This window comes from Nycticebus coucang, chromosome 5 (assembly GCF_027406575.1).
Source record: "Nycticebus coucang isolate mNycCou1 chromosome 5, mNycCou1.pri, whole genome shotgun sequence".
Taxonomy (NCBI): Eukaryota; Metazoa; Chordata; class Mammalia; order Primates; family Lorisidae; genus Nycticebus; species Nycticebus coucang.
Window position 1 is genome coordinate 7506939 of NC_069784.1, and position 19693 is coordinate 7526631.

Here is a 19693-nt window from a genome sequence, read left to right on the forward strand (position 1 = left end):
TTTACAGAAATGGTCTTCTTTCTCTTCATTTAGCAGGTATCTCCTATATAGCAGACACTTTCTTTGTTTAATGCTTTCCATGTTTAATTCATTTAATTCTCAAGAACCCTGCAACTGCATATGGGTTATGTATTTAGCCAGACTTAAGACCAGGTAGTCTATTTCCCTTGGAAGAACTCTACCTCAGAATATTAAGCTTCCTCTGTATTTGAGAGCAAAAGAAGCACATTGAAGCGGCATTTCTTTTCTGCAAATTTTCCCTAATTTTTTTTTTTTTTTTTTTTTGCTTTAGTTGTTTGTTTCCTTACATTAGGCCCTGGATCCAACCTGATGAAAGAGTCAATAAAATAGTGGATTGGACAAAGTAGGATACTCCATGTTGGGTTTGATATTGAGATTGTCATAAATATAAATTGTTTATTCTCTATTTTTAATGATAGAAATTTCTATACTCTGTAATTATTATGAGCTAAATATCTTACTAAGTTTAATATACATTATTTCTTTAACCAGTAGCATAAAAGGCAGTTGAAGATTAAAGTTAGATATCTAGTTAGAATATTGATTAAAATCAAGTGCAGTTGGCTCATAATTCCAATAATCTCACTGTTACATTGCATATTTATTTTTTTTCTATATGTGTGAGTCTGTGACAGGACTTTATTTCAGCTTTTGGGTGCAGGTGTGTGTTGGTGAGGACAGTAGTTTGCTTATATCAGGATCCGTCTGCACTACATCCTCTCTCTAACGTCCAGAAAGTTTATCGTTGTGAGGGAAGTGAGCCATATTTTCCCATGTTTCAGATTCACATATTTCTGTTATTCAAGGTGCAAATACTCTAACGCTCCATGTCTTTTTGTGTCTAGTCAATGCCTAGTCGATTCTTCTAATTCCTTCTGGGAGAAAGCCTCAATGAAGTGTTAATTGTCTTTAACATTATACCTGCTAATCATCCTGCTAGACTCTAATAGAGGCTGAGTTCAAGGTGTAGTAAACAACATCTGATGTTGACCTTTCTGCTGAAAGGCAGACAGTGAAAGTAAAAGAGGTGTGAGGAATAGAAAGCTGATGATAGATAGCCAAGGCAGTGTGTGAAACTATGAATTCTGAATCTGACTGGGAGATTCTTTCTGTATTAGTTCATTTTGCTGGGATTTTGCTAGTGCACAAGTGCATTCTGAATGATTTAGTACTACAATCTTTAGAGAATATTTCTTACCCCTCTGTTTATCAAAACTAAATTTCCATTTTTAGAGGTCTTTTTACAATATTTCTTATGTTTTCTTGTATTTTACAGAAGGATATATATAGACTATAACTCTTTTGTAACAAGTTTAAATGCATTTAGATTTCTAGGAAACAAAATAGGCAAAAATTCTCAAAAGACCATAATAGAAGCATGATTACTCTGTGTATTCCTTAACAAATGTTAAAAAAATAAAATAAAAAACAAATTAAGACTATAGTTCCACTTTGAATACAAACACAATATAGAGCAGTTATTCAACTACTAGGAATTAAATCTAGTACTAATTATCCCTTCATAGAACTACTCCCCAAAGTATCTCATTCATTTTCTGTTCCAGTTCCCACACTCTATATATTTTTTAATAAATTTGTATTTTAATATTATTTCAGGCTTTTAAAAATTCAATATAGTACAAGGAACTCCTGTATACAATTTATCCAGATCTACTAGCCTTTTCATTTTGTGCCATTTCCATCATTCTGCTTTTTCTTAACCATTTGAAAGAAAATTGGACAAAGGGTTCCTGGTTGGTATGTCAATCTTTATCTCCTAAAAATGGTGACATTCGTTTATAAAATCAGAAAATTTAACATCAATGTGATGTTATAATCTACAATCCCCAAATCAAATTCGATCAATTGTTTCAATTACATGAGATATTCTTTCTGGCCTAAGATTTCATCCAGAATAATGCATTTTCAGTTTTCTTATTTTTATAATCTGCTTTAATCTGAAGGAGCCCATCAGTCTATCCTTGCCTTTTTGTATCTGAATTTTTTGTTTGTTTGTTTTTTGAGACAGGGTCTCACTTTGTCGCTGCTGGTAGAGCGAAGTGGTGTCATAGCTCACAGCAGCCTCAAACTCTTGGGCTCAAGCAATTCTCTTGCCTCAGCCTCCCAAGTAGCTGGGATTACAGGCAGCCACCACAATAACGGGGTCTTGCTCTGGCTCAGGCTGGTATCAAACCTGTGAGCTCAGGCAATCCACCTGCCTCAGCCTCCCAGAGTGCTAGGATTACAGGTCTGAGCCACGGCCCCAGGCAGATCTTAATATTTTTGATGCATATGGAACACTTATTTATACAGACTTTTTTTCAGATTGTAATTGAACTTAATTTTGTTCATAACACACAAAATAAACATTATAGTTCTCATATCTTTCTGTTGGCACATCAATAGCTCTTTCAATTATGCACACATTCACTGACATGGTCAGCCTGCCTCATGACTGGCTATTTTTTTAGCCAATATTTTTATCTCTGATTTCATTACTAAGAATCTAGATGTTTAATGACTTGTGGGTAGTTAACTCTCATATATTTTGTTTTGCTTGTTGATTTTTTCACAGGGGTCAGTTTTATTGAGGTATACTATATACACAATAAAGTTCACAATTTTAAATGTCAAATTAATAACTTTTGAAAGTGAATGTAGTAGCATAACCATAATCACAATCATGTGTTGGACATTCCTACTATCCCTAAAAGTACCATCATGCCCTTCTGCATTTAATCTTCTCTTCTATCCCACGTGGTCTCTGGAAACTATTAATATGTTTTCTGTCACTATAGATTTCCCTTTTCTAGAATTTTAAATAAATGTATTCCATCCAATTTTTTCTTCTTCATATGATTTCTTGCATTTGGCACAAAGCTGCTGGGATTTACTCATGTTGTTGTATATTCAGCAATTTCTTTTATTGTGGATTTGTATTCCCTTGTAATGGATATACCATAATCTGTTTAACTGTTCATCTGTTGATAGATACATGAGTTGTTCCTGGATTTTGACTATTACAAATAAAGCTTCTATGCATGTTCACAAATAGATCCTTGGGCATATATTTTTATTTTTTCTGGAAAATACTTAGAAGTGAAATTGTAGCTTCACATGGTAAATACATGTTCAATCATATAAGAAACTGCCAAACTATACCAGTCTGGCAATTTCTTTTGATATTCTCATCGACAATGTGTAGTTTGTTCCCACATTCTTGCCAAGACAGGTATTGTCATTTTTTTTTAGCCATCCTATTGGAGACATTTTAGTATTTCATTTTGATTTTGATTTGCATCTCCCTGATAACCAATGTGGTTAAATGGGTTTTTATGTGCTTATTAGGCACCAATTTTTTTATGTAGTTTCTATTCAAATCTTTTCCCCATTTTTAAAATTTGGTTATTGTTTTCTTAAATTATAATGGATCTGCATCTATTCTGGATATAGTTCCTTTGTTGAACATACATTTTGCAAAAATTTCTCCCAGTCTATGGCTTACCTTATCATTTTCTTACAAATGTCATTTAAAGAGCAAAAGCTTTTGTGCATTACTTTTAAACTGATAGCTCTAGTGATTGCAATGCAGATCTTCAACATATCACTGCCACTGCCTGTTAAGACTTTACTTAAAGCATGAGAAGCTTACAGTTTCATTTTATCTTCTTATGTTACATTCATACAGGATACAAACCCTAATACATTGTTAGAGTTTTGTGTGAAATATTTATGTCTTTTAAAGAAAATAATAGAAGAGAACATACCTTTGCTTTTCAGCAGTTTGGTGAAATAGGTAATAATCCTATGTATCCATACAGGATACAAACCCTAATACATTGTTAGAGTTTTGTGTGAAATATTTATGTCTTTTAAAGAAAATAATAGAAGAGAACATACCTTTGCTTTTCAGCAGTTTGGTGAAATAGGTAATAATCCTATGTATGGCTTTTTTTGGATAATGTTTGTGGGCTTATCAGGGTTTTTAAACCTGATAAGTTTATGTTTTCATCAAATTTAGAAGTTTTGACCAGTGCTTTTTCAAATACTTATGTGATAAGGTTTGATAATCTTCCACATATCACTATCTTCTCTTTACTTTCTTCCATATTCTTTCTCTCTCTGTTCTCCAAATTTGGTTACATTTACATATTTGAATTCCAGTTCACAGCCATTATTTTTGCCATTCTGTCATCTGATACTGACTCAACAGTGAATTTACTCATGTCAGATGTCTACTTTTCAGTTGTAAGATTTCCATTTGTTAAGATGAATTAGAATATAATTTAAATTTCTTTGCTATGATGACACATTTGTTCTTTCTTTTTTCTTCTTGGGTAGACATAATGGTTCAGCTACTAGTTTTATATTAGCATTGAGTACATTGGATGCTTGTTTTTCCATTCTTGTGATCAAAACAATCTTCATACTATTTTCCATAATGTCAGTACTGACTTATAGTCTACACCAATACCATGCAAGCATTTTCCTTTCTCCACACTTTTTCCAACAGTTACTATCTTTTATCTTTTTAATACCCTGTTGCCCCGAAAATAAGACATCCTCTGAAAATAAGACCTACTTACAGGAAAGATAAGACGTCTCCTGAAAATAAGACCTAGCGTATCTTTGGGAGCACACTTTAAAATAAGACACTGTCTTATTTTGGGGGGTACAGGGTAGTAGCCATTCCACTAGACTGAATTGATACAGTTGTGTCCTTTTCTGATGATTGTTGATATTAAGGATTTTGTCATATATGCTGGCTATTTGTATGTCTCCCATCATTTAAAGGAAGACCATATTTAATGCTTTTGCCTATTTTTAAATAGTTATTAGATTTATATTTTACACTTGGATTTCTCATATATTTTGGGTAGCAATGCCTTGTCAGGTACATAATTTACAAATATTTTCTTCTGTTTCTAAGTTGTCTCATCATTCTGTTGATATATCTGTAGATATATTTTAGTTTAAATTAATGTCATATGTTTATTTTTACTTTTGTTGTCTAGAATTTTGAGGTTAAATAAAAAAAAAAAATTATTATCCAGATCAGTGTCATGAAGCTATTGCCTCATGTTTTCTTATAGTAGCTTTAGAATTTCAGGTTTCAGTTGAGTGCAGTGGAACTCTGGGAGGCTGAGGCAGGTGGATTGTGTGAGCACATAGGTTCGAGAACAACCTGAGCCAGAGCAAGTTGGGCATTATGGTGAGCGCCTGTCGTCCCAGCTACTCAGGAGGCTAGGGCAAGCCAATCGCTTTAGCCCATGAGTTTGAGGTTGCTGTGAACTGTGATGCCATGGCACTTTACCAAGGGCAACAAAGTGAGGCTCTGTTTCTAAAGGGGGGGTGGGGGGGAGATGTCAGGTTTCACATTTAAGGTTTCACATTTTGAGTCAACTTTTATATCTGTATGAGATGAGGGGCTCATTTCATTGTTCTGAATGTGGCTATTCAGTTTTCCCTATGCCATTTATTGAAGAAACTATCTCTTCTCCACTGTGTTTTCTTGTCAACTCTGTCAGTTATCTTTAAATGCATAAATTTTGGGGCTCTCTGTTCTGCTCCATTGGTCTATGTGCATGTTTTTATACCAGTTTGGGTTATTTTCTAATTAAAGACTATATTTTCTCCAAATGGGAATTTATCTAGATAATACTAAAAAAAAATACTTTGAAAAAAAAAAAACTCTCAAAAAGAAAATGGGTGGTCAGCACCTGTGGCTCAAAGGAGTAGGGCACTGGTCCCATATGATAGAGGTAGTGGGTTCAAGCCCAGCCCTGGCCAAAAACTGCAAAAAAAAAAAGAAAATGGCTTCCACTTTTTGCATACTTGACCAAATTCTCTAGTTAATGGTGACTTAAAAGATTATTTAATACTAGGTCCTATCTTTAAGAAACTACAGAACATTTTACAGCCAAAACTAAATCAGTCATTAAGATTGTTTTTGTAATACTCACATTTCCTCTTAGTAATCCAATATTTCATGATGTTTCTAAATTAACATATTCTCAATCAAAAGTTATAAGATACTAATTGAAGATGTTTAATTTATCCTTCAATTTCTTGGAGAACCTTCCCTGACCCCTGCCATGTCAGGGTTAGGTGTCTCTGCAAGGCACTTGTTTTACCACCCAGTATTTACCTTATCAGTATACGTTTGACATTGTAGTTTATTACCTGCTTATAACTCTATATCTCATTCTAGATTAAGGGTCACAATCTAATGTATTTTCAGGAATGAGGCAGGTAACATGAATGAAGATGTTAGATAATCTGGCAGACAATGATAAATGGCAACTCAGACTCACTATTTTTGAGTTACAAGAAGAATTGGTATAGACTGTGACAAGTTTGACAATTTATGTCCAGTGTCAAGGGAACAGTCCCTATTTAGCTCCAGCTAATCATTTTCACACATGAATGGAGGTCACTATTGCCCCAAATTTTAGAGAATCATAAATTTTTGAAGTTTCCTAATATTTAAATGTTGACCCCTAATTCAAAATTTTAGTTAGAAATACTGTGCAGGCAAAGCCATATACAGCTGTTGCCCCTGTGCTCTGTTTGTAATGGCTGATAATAATTACGTGCACCATCAAGGCAAGGACCAGATCTAATTGCTTATCATCTGAGTCTTTAGGACGTTCTCGAGGTATGTAAATTAATAAATATGTGTTGCATCATTTCCTTAAATAGGTTTCCTAAATTGAGGAGAATGCTATCCACCTGTATCTCAAGCTCGCAGGAGCCCAAGGCGGGGGGTAGAAGTTATCCCAAGTATGGGCGGCGCCTGTGGCTCAGTCGGTGGGGTGCCGGCCCCGTATACTGAGGGTGGCGGGTTCGAACCCGGCCCCGGACAAACTGCAACCAAAAAATAGCCGGGCATTGTGGCGGGCGCCTGTAGTCCCAGCTGCTCGGGGGGCTGAGGCAAGAGAATCGCTTGAGCCCAGGAGTTGGAGGTTGCTGTGAGCTGTGTGAGGCCACGGCACTCTACCGAGGGCCATAAAGTGAGACTCTGTCTCTACAAAAAAAAAAAAAAAAAGAAGTTATCCCAAGTATATGTGGGGGAGCTTGGTCTCCCTGTTTCTTCTCAGCAGCAGCTTTGTCATTCTGAACCCAGCCTGAGTGCAGAGTGCTGTCCAGCTTTAAAATTACAAAATGGCATCTTTAACCAACATCCTTCAGTGTAGGCAAGATCCTGGGGCAGGGCCATCCTCTCACATCCGGGGGAAGTTCCATCCTCTCACATCTGGGGAAGTGCCGTCCTCTCACATCCTGGGGAGTGCCGTCCTCTCACATCCTGGGGAGTGCCGTCCTCTCACATCTGGGGAATGCTGTCCTCTCACATCTTGGGGAGGGCAGTCCTCTCACATCCCGGGGAGGGCCGTCCTCTCAAATCCCAGGGAGGGCCATCCTCTCACATCCTGAGGAGGGCCATCCTCTCACATCTGGGGGGAGTGCCGTCCTCTCACATCCGGGGGAGAGCCATCCTCTCACATCTGGGGGAGTGCCATCCTCTCAAATCCCAGGGAGAGCTATCCTCTCACATCCTGGGGAGGGCCATCCTCTCACATCTGGGGGGAGTGCCATCCTCTCACATCTGGGGGAGGGCCATCCTCTCACATCCCGGGGAGGGCCGTCCTCTCAAATCCCAGGGAGGGCTATCCTCTCACATCCCGGGGAGGGCCATCCTCTCACATCTGGGGGGAATGCCGTCCTCTCACATCCGGGGGAGGGACATCCTCTCACATCCGGGGGAGGGCCGTCCTCTCAAATCCCAGGGAGGGCTATCCTCTCACATCCCGGGGAGGGCCATCCTCTCACATCTGGGGGGAGTGCCGTCCTCTCACATCAGGGGGAGGGACATCCTCTCACATCCGGGGGAGGGACATCCTCTCAAATCCCAGGAAGTGCCTTCCTCTCACATCCGGGGGAGGGCTGTCCTCTCAAATCTCGGCCTCACCTCAGCCTGTGAGGCAGTATGTGCAAAGAGGTAGGGCTCCCCTCTCTGCTCACCTGGGAAGGGCTATGGTTGTTTCAGCCCAAATTTAGGCCAAGGATGGTGTGCTGCCTGGTTTTAAATTCCCAAAATGGCACTTTGGGCCTATGACCAGAGAGGGTAGGGATAAGTACCATTTTTTTAAAGCATTGTTACTATTGTAGATACTAGTTATATATCCCATAGTGCAAGCCATAAATTAGATCAGTTGTATAATATTCAAATTTTGCCTGATGTTTGCATTTAATAATTTTTTTTTCCAGGAGGTATATACCATACTGCTGACTTTTGAAATTATTCATTAGGCCAAAATACACCTATAGAGAGGAAATGCATAATACTGGGGGCTCATTAATTAAATAAAACACAAGTACATCCTCTTGAGTTTTTCCTTGAGACTGATGTCAAGGGAAGATTAGCAAACTCATATAGAAAATCAGAAGTAAGGTATAGGTTTCAAAAGTCCAATAGACATGGGTTTTCAGTCTACCTACAACTATTTAAAATTCAACAAGTAAGTTAAATTATTTCAACTAGTGTTACACCCGAGAATCGGAATCCCCAATGATCATGCAAGAGAGCCAGACACGGATACAAATCACACGAGGGCTGGAGACAGGGCTGCTGGCATTCCCAGATAACTGGGGCAGAGAGCGCTGTGCTCGTTGCCTGCGGAGTTTTTATGCAGTGGTTATGGGGGGAGGGGCGTGGGAAACAAAGCATAGCCTTTGGGTTGGTTATCTCTTATGCTGACACTAGAATTTAAGGCTGATAGGGTCCCCGCCAATCTCAGTGGGGGGGTGGTGGAGGAAGGGGTGCTGACACACTCCAGGAGATAGGGACGCATCCCAGGAGATAGGGAGGGGTGTGGTTTACTAAGAAACAAAACAAAGGATTTTCAGTTTGCTTTTAAAATGAAGGGCAAAAGCCTGAAATGATGAAAAGCCCAAAATGGCATCACTGGGTCCTTCACTAGAATGTCAAAAACTAGTAAATAGGTATTTTTTGTTTGTTTCTCATTATTAAGCTTAACATTTTATATGTGATTTGGTTCAAGTTAACAATTTATACATAGCAATTATATTGTTTTGTTATTCTATTTATCATAACTGGGTAATATTAAAATTCTATTTTGATGATAGTCAGTAAAAAGCATTTAGATTCAGGGGTGTCTTCTCTGCTGCACATTGGAAAAGTAAGCCTTGTCTTAGGCCATTTAAATACACAAACACTAATGAAAGGTCACTAGCAAGAAAAGGTCCATGCATACTTTTCATGATATGTGACACCACAGATAAGCAAACACTGTTCTACAAAATCAGCATATGGCCTGCAGGCCTCAAGTTGCACACCTGTCATTAGATCAACCAGAGGTCAAACTTGTGAAATCCAACCAAGATATGAAAGGATAATTTATTACTTTTGAATTTTAATTTTGCCATTTGCCTATTCTGAGGGACTACTTAGATACTTTCTCTTAAACTCCATAATTGTTGACTAAATAAGGAGAAACGGAAAGAACACTTGAGGAAAGGATGAATGTGTGTGTACTAGAATCTGTCTGCTAGATAAATATTTCATATGCTCCATGATTTACATATAATTTATTTTAATTTAGCCCAGTTGAGTACTTGTCATAACATAGACATTCATTAATAAATATTTGTTGGATAAGAGTATCCATCTTTCTACTGTTCATACAAGTTATTTATATATTAAATATATGAACATTTGTCAGTTTTATATGTTGTGAATATTTCTCCAATTTGTCACTTACCTTATGATATTGTGTATTTTAACATTATAATTTGCTCAAGTCTATCATATTTTCCCCTCACTTTTAAAAATGATTTTATCCTTAAAAAGACCTTCCCCACTTCTCTGCATTTAAATTCCCAAGTATCTGCATGGAAAAATGTTTTAAGGTGATGTATTTCTTTTCCATTTAGATCAGAGACCATTCATGCTTTTAGTACTCCCCAGTCAAAATTAAAAGTTATTAGCGAAGTGATCATTAATTCCTGGGATTCTTTTCTCTGAAGGAGGAGCACTCCATGCCTGGTAGTTCATCCATGGCTAAATTGGTAGACATTTCCTTACTTTTGGTACTGGTACAGCATTTTTTAATGTTTTACTCATTTTTACTAACCAGTAAAACCCTAGTTAGGAAATGAAGTTATGAGGAAAAGGTAATGGGGGAGGGGGGAAAAAGGAGCTAAATGATAGAATAAGAAAAAAAAAATTCACTATTCTATTTAGGAGGCCAACTGAGGCTATTCTGAGCCCCAGACTTTCACGTCCAACAGGAGTGAGTTTTTTGAGGATCTTTGTGCTGGTCATTGTACAAGTGCTTTGTGTATTTTGTCACAACAATCGTAAGGTGTAACCTGTCCTCTTTTTATATACCCAAGGAGATTAACACAAAGATTATAGAACTTGCCTTCTTTCACAGAGTTATTCTTGGAATTGGGATTCTAATAATGGAGACTAATACCAGGACCTGTGTCTTAACCCTGCATTTTAACATATGAAAACAAAATATTTTATGTTTGCTTTACAATCTGCTTTTCCCTAACTTTTCACAACTGATTATGACATTTCTCTGCTATATTACATTTGGGAAAAAAGTCCAAATACCTATATCATGGCCTATAAGACTCTACAAGATAGGACATCTTTGATCTCATCTTGAAAACTACTTTTCCTTTCATTTTTGTTTATCTACTCAACACTGGCATTTTTCTGGACTTCAAGTACGCCAGGTTTATTCCCATCTTATGAATTTTGCACTATTGCTTGTCCTTTAATGCTTGTCCTTGAAATTGTGGAGTGGATTTCTTTTTGTCATTTTTATTTAATTCAAAGGTCACCTCCTCAGTGAGGCTTTCCTTGATTACCCAATTTAAAGTAGTCACCTAATTATTTGCCTGTTTTATCATATAGTCATTGTACTTTATGCTACTTTATAACATTTTCCTGCTTGCTTATTTTATGCTGTTCTATTTACATAGACACAGTAAAGTATAAGCTCCATCAGAGTAGAAGTTTGACTGTCTTACTCACTGAGGTGCCCCAGTGCTCAGAGCAGAGTTTGACCTAACTTTTTTGCCCCCAAAATATTTGTGAACAATTTATTGACAATGGAAATGGTACGCTCAAGACTAAATCTATTGGTTATTTAACTCGTAGCAATGTAGAGGGTGATCTTCAGTGAGAAGAGGCATTAGTCAGGTTTACTGGTTAGGAAGCCTTGTAATATAAAGGATGGTGTTGGAAATAAAGAGAAGTCTGAGAAGGATAAGTGAGTTAAAACCAGTTGAATTCTAAAACTGGTAGAGTTTAAGGCACTCGAGCTTATTTGGAATAAAAAGTGCCATTAATATAAACATGGAATGCTAGAAGATGTCAGGCTGGATTGGGGAAATGATGAATGGTAGTTACAAGAGCAATTTTGAATTTGAGATGCTCTTGGTAGGCAAAGTATATGGCACTCAGCCTTGTCAGAGAAGTCAGGGCCAAAGATGAAGTTATCAGGTTGTGTAAGAGTTACTGAAGCTGGTGCATTGAGGGTCTGAAAGCGGCTTGGGGATGAACTCCCAAATCACACTCTTTTAGGACAGAGACAGAAACGAAGAAGAGGCAACAAAAGGCAATCGGCAATATATGGTTTTAGGACATCAAGTATGTATTTCCAGAAGAAAGAGCTGCAACTATAGAGAGAATGATGACAAAATATTAGTTTAGATAAACAGGAGTTTATCTTCTGGAACTGGGAAGGTGATTTCAGGAGAGTGGCTGAGGTCCTCAGTGCTCCAGGTGGGAGAAATAGTCACTATGACTTTTCTTGGTAATGCCAGGCAAAGACAAGAAGGGAAGAGATCTGCATTGGTGAGGAGCAGTCAGACAAGGGCAAGGTTATAAAGAGCGTGGAGAGCTTAGCTGAGACGTAGGTGAGGCTCGGGTGTATCTAGCTGAAGATTACTAAAGAAATGAGATCACAACTGTCAGCAGAATCAATAACTCTTTTCAGAAGGCTGTAAAATGAAGAGAAGGATAGAGATAAAATTAGCTTTGCTTCAGTGAAAAAAGAAAAAAACACGTTTGGTTTTTTAGAATGGAGGAAACGTAAGTTTATAATTTGAGCAGAAGGAGCTAGAGTTAATGATGCAACTTTCATTTAACCTTCTTGGTGGGACAGGAACCCTTGTGTCCAGGGCTGACTTTCAGTGGATCACAGCGAGGGAGCTTCTCTCTTACTTACTAAACCCTGACCCAGAAGCAGGTCATCTAGGAATGACTTGGCACCAGGTTCCCCATGATTGTACATTGCGTGCTGGCCGAAGGGGCAGCCACCTGTCCAGTCTCATGTTTGAAGCTCTTCACCAAAGTTGTTTATAACTTCTCTTAGACCTTCATGTGTGTGTGACAGCATTAAGAAATCAAATTTGTTCTTTAAAGGGAGAATTTTCTTAACCAACAATATTTGATATTGTGTGTATGTAATTCCTAAATGCAGTGGCCTGACCTGCAAAAAAGTGAAGATTTTACTTTCTACTTGATGTACTGATGGACCAAGTATTATAGAAGTGTGCCTTGGCAGTTAATACTTGGAAATATTTGCATGTCCTTCCAAAGCAAGACTTTTGTGAATATGCAACTTTCTTGTTGCTCTTTTGAGCATTCTGGCTTATAAAAGGTAGTTTATAATAGTAATTTTTATACAATTGTTACAAAAATCATTTTATTTTTTAATTTGGTTTTATCAACAACTATTGATTAAAGTTACACCTTGTGCCAGAATTAAATAAATTAATTACAAAATTAAAATTCAATGAATGTTAATTGATATTAATATTATAAATATTTTATGTCTCTCCAAAAGCAGAGATACAGTAAAAATAATAGTATGAAAAAAAGTGAGGGTTACTTTGATTGCTGCATAAATTATCCAAGCTTGAAGGCTCAAAGAATGTTTCCAGCATATTCACTGGTAAAATGAGTCAAGTTAAAAAGACGCTGTGGATTAATCATGTACATGGCCCGTGGTATTATGAATAGAGAAGCAGCCACTACTGGACTTCCCTGGAATAGTCCACTTGGTTCAATACCACCTTCTTAGATGACATAGTTAATCTTTACTTGTAATAGAAAAAAAAAAATTAAACCTCTGAACTCTTTCTGTAAATTTCTTATCTCTTCTGGGGTTAATTTTAGTTGTTGGAGAAAGCACATTTATTGGAGTGCCTTATATGTAAGATTGGATTGAGTTTGCAAGAGCCTCATCATGGGGAAATGTCCTCAGTACCCTTTGTGGTCAAGAGGTAGAGGATTGGCTGGCAGTAAACATCTCTGTCATTTGGTCATACTTTCCATCCATCTGAGAGTGGCTCTCTGCTGCCTACCGTGCTCTGTGCTCTGACACCAGAAAGCCCTCTTAAATTTTCTTTGAGAACCTAAACTGGCTGACAGGCAAGGAATCAATGCATCTTGTTTCACAGCTTTCAAACCTGCTATTTGTAGAAAAGTAACACTAAAGATGTGTTTCTCCGCAGGATAGTGCAGAATTGATCACTTCCCTCCTTCATAGTGGAGCTGATATCCAGCAGGTCGGGTACGGTGGCCTCACTGCCCTCCATATTGCTACAATAGCTGGTCACCTGGAGGTAAGTTGTGCTTTTGTTACCTGTGAAAACAAAGGTTATCTACCTCTTTGGAAACTTGTTCTCAACTGTTTTCAAATGGTGACTTTTAAGACTTCAGAGGGTTTATTTTTTGGCCAATGAACACATCCTTTTCTTCTGGGGGTAAAATTTAGCTATGTCAATATGCTTTTGTTAGTCATTTCAGTCTGTTTTGTGACAATGTAATCAAAATTTCAATTAACATCAAGATGGCTTTCTGGTAGAGGCGAGGTATGCTCTTAGGTTTGGGATCAAGCAGATCAGTCTTCACAACTTGCTATGGTAACTGTGGGAAGTTACTAAATCTCGTGACATCTGTTTTCTTCATGTATAAAATAGAAATAATAATAGGTCTATTTTAATGATTAAATTAGATAGTCCCTGTAGAGTGCTTTGCAGATTACTTCATGCACAGTAAGGACCAGATGAAAGATCGTTCACTTACCCGTCCACTGATCTATTCACTAGTTGCATAAATATTTATTAGGCACCTGTTATGCAGCACATACCAGGTGCTGGGCAACAGTAGCAAGAAAGACGGCGAAACTTTCCCTTTTCATAGAGTTAGTTATAAAGAATGAAACAGACAATTAAGAAAAGAAAATATATAATGTTAATTAGTAGTGAGTACTGTGAAGCAGAGTAAAATAAAGACAGAACAATGGAGAAATAAGCAGCATTTTTAGTAAGCTATCCAGTGAAGGCCTCTGAAAGAAGTTGATACGGAAAAAGCTCTGAATGAAAGTAGAATTCCAGCCATGTCCAAGCAGAGAGAGCATCTTAGGGTTAAGGAGCAGCACCTGCAAAAGCCCCAAGGCATAAAACTCTGTGAATGTTTGAGGGATATGAGTGATCTCGAGTTATTAGAGCAGAGTGAGCTGGGGGTAGAGAGAGGAAGACAAAGCCAGGTGGATGGTGACAAGCCAGACACACACCATATTTTTAAGGCCACAAAAAGGGCTTTCAATTTTGCCTTAAATTTCTTTGTCAAAGTATATATTCTTCTCTGCAAACCACTTCTATTTGCATTATTTGGTAACTTCACAAATTCTCATGGGATAGTTTGTGTTGTTTCTGCCGTTTAATAGATATAAAACTAAGGCTTTTATATAGTAATTGTCTTTACAAATTACAAAGCCGTGGAGAAAAAGAGCCATGTCTGAAATCCTGAACATTTTATTCATCATTTTTTAATGACTTTTACATTCTATCAATTACGGCAACAACATGTAACTCAACAATGTAATAAGTCTTACATCCTCATATAGTCTTCCTTCTGGTCATATTGCAAATTAAATCATACATTCTTCACTAATACACACGTGCACAAGAACCATCCGTGAATGAATGGAGATGTGTGGGCATTCATACAGGAAGCCTACTAAACAGGTGTGCGCCATCTCTCTCAACAGTGTCACTTCCAAAGGCTCTTACATTCGATAAATATTAAAATATCACATTGAGAGAGAACTAGTTTCCTTCATGTTGAATTTTCTCCCTTACTTTATCAGTTATTTCTCAGAAAATAAATATTTTTATGAGATTCATTGTAAATATTAGTGAATTTTTGTTACTTGTAAGAAAAAGGAAATGTTAAATATAAATGTTCATCAAAAAGAAATTAATGCCACTGATAAAGTAAACGAAGTGGTAAATGCTAAGAAATTTGGGTGAAAGAATTTGTGAATTTACATTTCAGTGAAACATGTTTGATCTTTTAATGACAGAACAATGATACAATATGTTTTTAAAACAAAATCCTTCTTCATTTAGTGCAGAACTGATTACTTTTGTGAATGATAGTATTGCAACAGTATCAAAAGCAAAGTGATTACGAGCTTTTTTTTTTCTTATCTCCTATTCAAATATCTCTGTTTTCTTCGTTTGCAAATAATATGGGGAAAGGTATGATATTGACTAGCAACATCAGGGAAAACTTTATCAAAGTAATTCCAAATATGTTTCCCCTATGTCTTACAATTCTGCCTGCGTTCTCTGACTTCCTTCATTAGCTGATGCATAACATTTAATGACTTTTATAGTCAATCACCGGCACTACATAAAACAGGTGTAGATACATTAGCCTTTAGTCTCATCTTACATAATGGACTAATTAAGTTGCTGATCAGATAATAAAAGAAAATGGTGTCCAAAATAAACTATCTAAAAGCATCATATTCAAAATGCAGATTTTTTCCAGTATATTATTTTCAAAACTATTACAGTCTTAAAAGACATGGTGGTTAGGGGTGCCAACCCCCTGCCCAGTTGAAAATCCTCATATCACTTTTGCTGCCCCCCTATACTTAACCACTAATAACCTACTGGTGATCAGAAGCTTTACTGGGAATATAAACATTTGATTAATGTGTATTTTGTTTATGTGTTTTGTACTGTCTTATTACAAAAAGTAAGGAAGAGAAAAGAAGATGATATTAAGAAAATAATAAAGAAGAGAAAATACATTAAATAAAAGTGGATCATGATAATGGTCTTCCTCTTTGTTATCTTCACTGTGAGTAGGCTGAGAATGGGAAGGAAGAAGACTGGTTGGTTTTACTTTTTCAGGAGTAGCAGAGGTGGAAGAAAGTCCATGTGTAAGTGACCCACGCAGTTGAAGTTCATGTTTAGGGCTCAGCTCTAATTGTAATAAATACTTGTCATCAATATCATTTTCTTTTCTCCATATTGACTCATTTAGCAAATATTTTTAAGACTCTACTTTATCCATAACACAGAGCAAGAGTATGGGAATGATACAAAAATATTGCATATCTATCCTCCTGAAGATTTTATAATGTGTCTGGGAACACAAAATGAATGTGCAGGAAAAATATGTAAGCAATTCAAAAGTAAAACATCTATATAGCTGTAAGTAAAGAATAAGGAAGAGTCAAAGACAAGAGCAGCTTTGATAACAAGAAATAACAGATGCTCCTCAATTTACAATTAAGTTACATCCCAATAAGCCCATCATAAATTTAAAATGTCATAAGTGGAAACTTCCTTTAATACATAAAACCTACTAAACAGCACAGCTAGGGCTGGCCTACCTTAAATGTGACCAGAACTCTTACATTGGCCTGATGTTAGGCATAATCTCTAACACTAAGCCTGTTTTACAATAAAGTATTGAATATCTCATGCAATTTATTGAATATTATACTGAGTAAAAAGCAGAATGATTGAATGGGCATTTGAAGTATGGTTTCTACCAAATGCACATCACTTTTACACACCATGATAATGTCAAACATTGTAAGTTACACACCATCTATAATTAGAAAAATGATAATTACATAGCAAGAAAGAAAGCTCAAAGAACACAAAATTAGAAGAGTTAAAGAGTTCACTGGGGACAAGTTGAATGTGAATAGAGATTGATGTGTACTAGGAGAGTTAAAGATGGAGGAATGAGGGGGACTTGAAAATGGACTGGACTTTAAAGAATGGACAACAAAAACGTAAAAGTAATCAACCCACCCCCACCCCTCCAAAAAATGGGAAAGAAAGAATAATCTGAGCACATTTAGGAGAGTGACCAGAACGATAGCATGAAACAGATTGAGAAGAGTCTGTGTAGGTAAATTTGAGTGTTAGGAATGAACCAGGCTAAGGAAACTGAGGGTAGAAATCTAAGGAGTATAATTCAGAATGGTAAACAATTAACTGTAGCTTACAGCACACAACACAAAAACCCAGGTGCTGTGCGGAAGGGATTGACAGAACACAGAACTTCTCACTTGCAACCAAATAGGATGTTTTCCCCATAGGAGATGGGTAGCCATTGAGAGTTTATGAGCAAGAGAAAGATTGGAGATTTGATAAGTAATCTGCTAAAGAGGAATTCTTTGACTGCACTATTTAGCATAAATTGTAGTGTGAACATTATGATTAAATAAACAATTGGGTAAAGAATTCAAATTGGAGGAAAAACCAGTTAACTCCAGGCATGCTGATTTTCCAATGACAACCAAATTTTCAAACACAAGTGTTCATTAATCATTTAGAAGTTTATAAATGACGTTCAAAGGGAAAGTTTGTGCTTAATTAAGTTTTCAGAAATTATATGTATAGAGATGATATTTGAAACCATAACAATAGCTGAAAGTTGTCTGTTGGTTGTAATGGATGGCTCGAGGGCTGAGCCTGAGAGAATATCCACAGAGACTTGACAGATTATAGAATATCCATTGAGGGAACCAAGGAAGATTCGTCAGCATGATGCCAGGAAAACTAGGATATTATACTATCACAGCCATTAGCAGAGTTTCAAGAGTTAAAGTATTCTGGGTATCAAATAGTGCAGAAAGATTGAATACAATGGGATACGATATGCATAGAATAGTTCCTTACTATACCTAAAATTTAGATGTGCTTTCTACTGGTATTTTTTACTATCCTGATTAGCAGGGATAGTGGCGATAGATCAGTGGGAGTTCCCTTTCTTCGGAGTCGCTATCTCTGATCACTCACCTTTCTCTGTGAAACAATAGCTGATGCTAAGTTTGACAGGACTCTTTGTCTGCACATTCGAATGCAGACCCTCCATTAGTGTCTCCAGCGTGTTCGTCCTCCCGTAATTGTGAATCCTATTAAGCAGTTTTACAATAAAGTTGACATCGACTAGGCAGCTGCCTTCTTCAATAATAGAACAGAACATGCTCTGCAGATTCCCAGACCTGCTGACTACAATCTGAGACCCAGATTTAAATGCACTGTGCTTTGAAAAGCGGGTGAATATTGGCTGTCTCAGGTCTCAGTACTTCCCTCGGACTGATTTATCCAGCTACTAATACATATGGATGTGCTGCGCGCATAAGGCCTTACATCCTCTCAGTGATCAATACACATGTATTCAACCCTCTGCTCCCCTTTGAGTCTGGGGGAACACGAGCCATATGCTCTCTTAGGCATGGAATTGAAAAATGTTGGCTAACACTTGGCATCACTTTATCATTTTGTTATCCTGTGAGATAACTACTGTTAGACTGAGCTTAGCTGTGAGAAAACCAGGGGCTGAAGCGGTTAAAAGACGTCTGCCCGGACATCCAGACAGTGAGTACCTGAGGTGAGAGGGACTCAAATCTGGCCATGTAACTTCAGATCTGTGGCCACAAACATGAAAGAGCAATTACTCCCCAGAGGCTTTTGTATTTAGTGTTCAAAGGGGTTTAGACCAAAGGTTCTCAACCTGTGGGTTGCAACCCACAGGAACTATATTAAAGGGCCACAGCATTAGGAAGGTTGAGAACCACTGGTTTAGAGTCATGACGGCACAATAGTGAATAAGCAAAAAAAAAAAATTAAAATAAAACGCAGCGTATGGTAAAAGTTTGGGTCTATCTAACATGCATTTACTATATATACAAACAAAGCAGCGTTAATTGATTCAAAATGACTTTCTAAGACACTTGGTATATGGGCACCAGAACTCACGGACATGGTGCACGCATGTGAGCACAGTACACACACAAACACCCCAAGTGTCAAACCCTTCATACTCAATCAAATGACCCTTCACGTGTGTTACTCTTTGGGGTTTCATGCAGTAGTTTTTGCAGTTATCGGAAGTCAAACAAATTATCTGCAGCTATAGACCACTGTTAGGGCAGCAAACAGGAACGCATTAGCAAACAAATGATTCAATATTTAATGTTTGTGTTTGTGGAGTGTTTTATTTTGTACATAAAGGCAGAATTTCATACACACCTTGTGCAAGTGAGGGCATTATTTTTATAGTTGAATTTATTCTATTTTACCTTATCCCATTTTCACATTGTAAACACTTACATAGCACTGCTTCAGAAAGGCTTCCCAGTTATTTCAGAATTTATTTCTGATTTCAAGGAAATGGAATTGATGCTGTTTCAGTTCATTCTTAACTAAATCATCTAAATGTTTCAGTAGAGAGTTTTGTTTACCAAGAAGCCTCTGACTCTAAGTTATTTCTTTTATAATGGCTTTAGTTTTCTCCCCAAAGGCA

General features: G+C 37.2%; 1 protein-coding gene across 1 annotated transcript in view; it reads left to right on the forward strand.

Moving 5' to 3' along the window:
• Window positions 1-19693, forward strand: part of TNNI3K (TNNI3 interacting kinase) — a 251733-nt gene that overhangs the window by 11830 nt on the left and 220210 nt on the right. The window contains exon 4 of the mRNA XM_053591701.1: window positions 13579-13689. Coding sequence (XP_053447676.1) covers window positions 13579-13689 — 111 coding nt within the window. The remainder of the gene's footprint in view (window positions 1-13578; window positions 13690-19693) is intronic.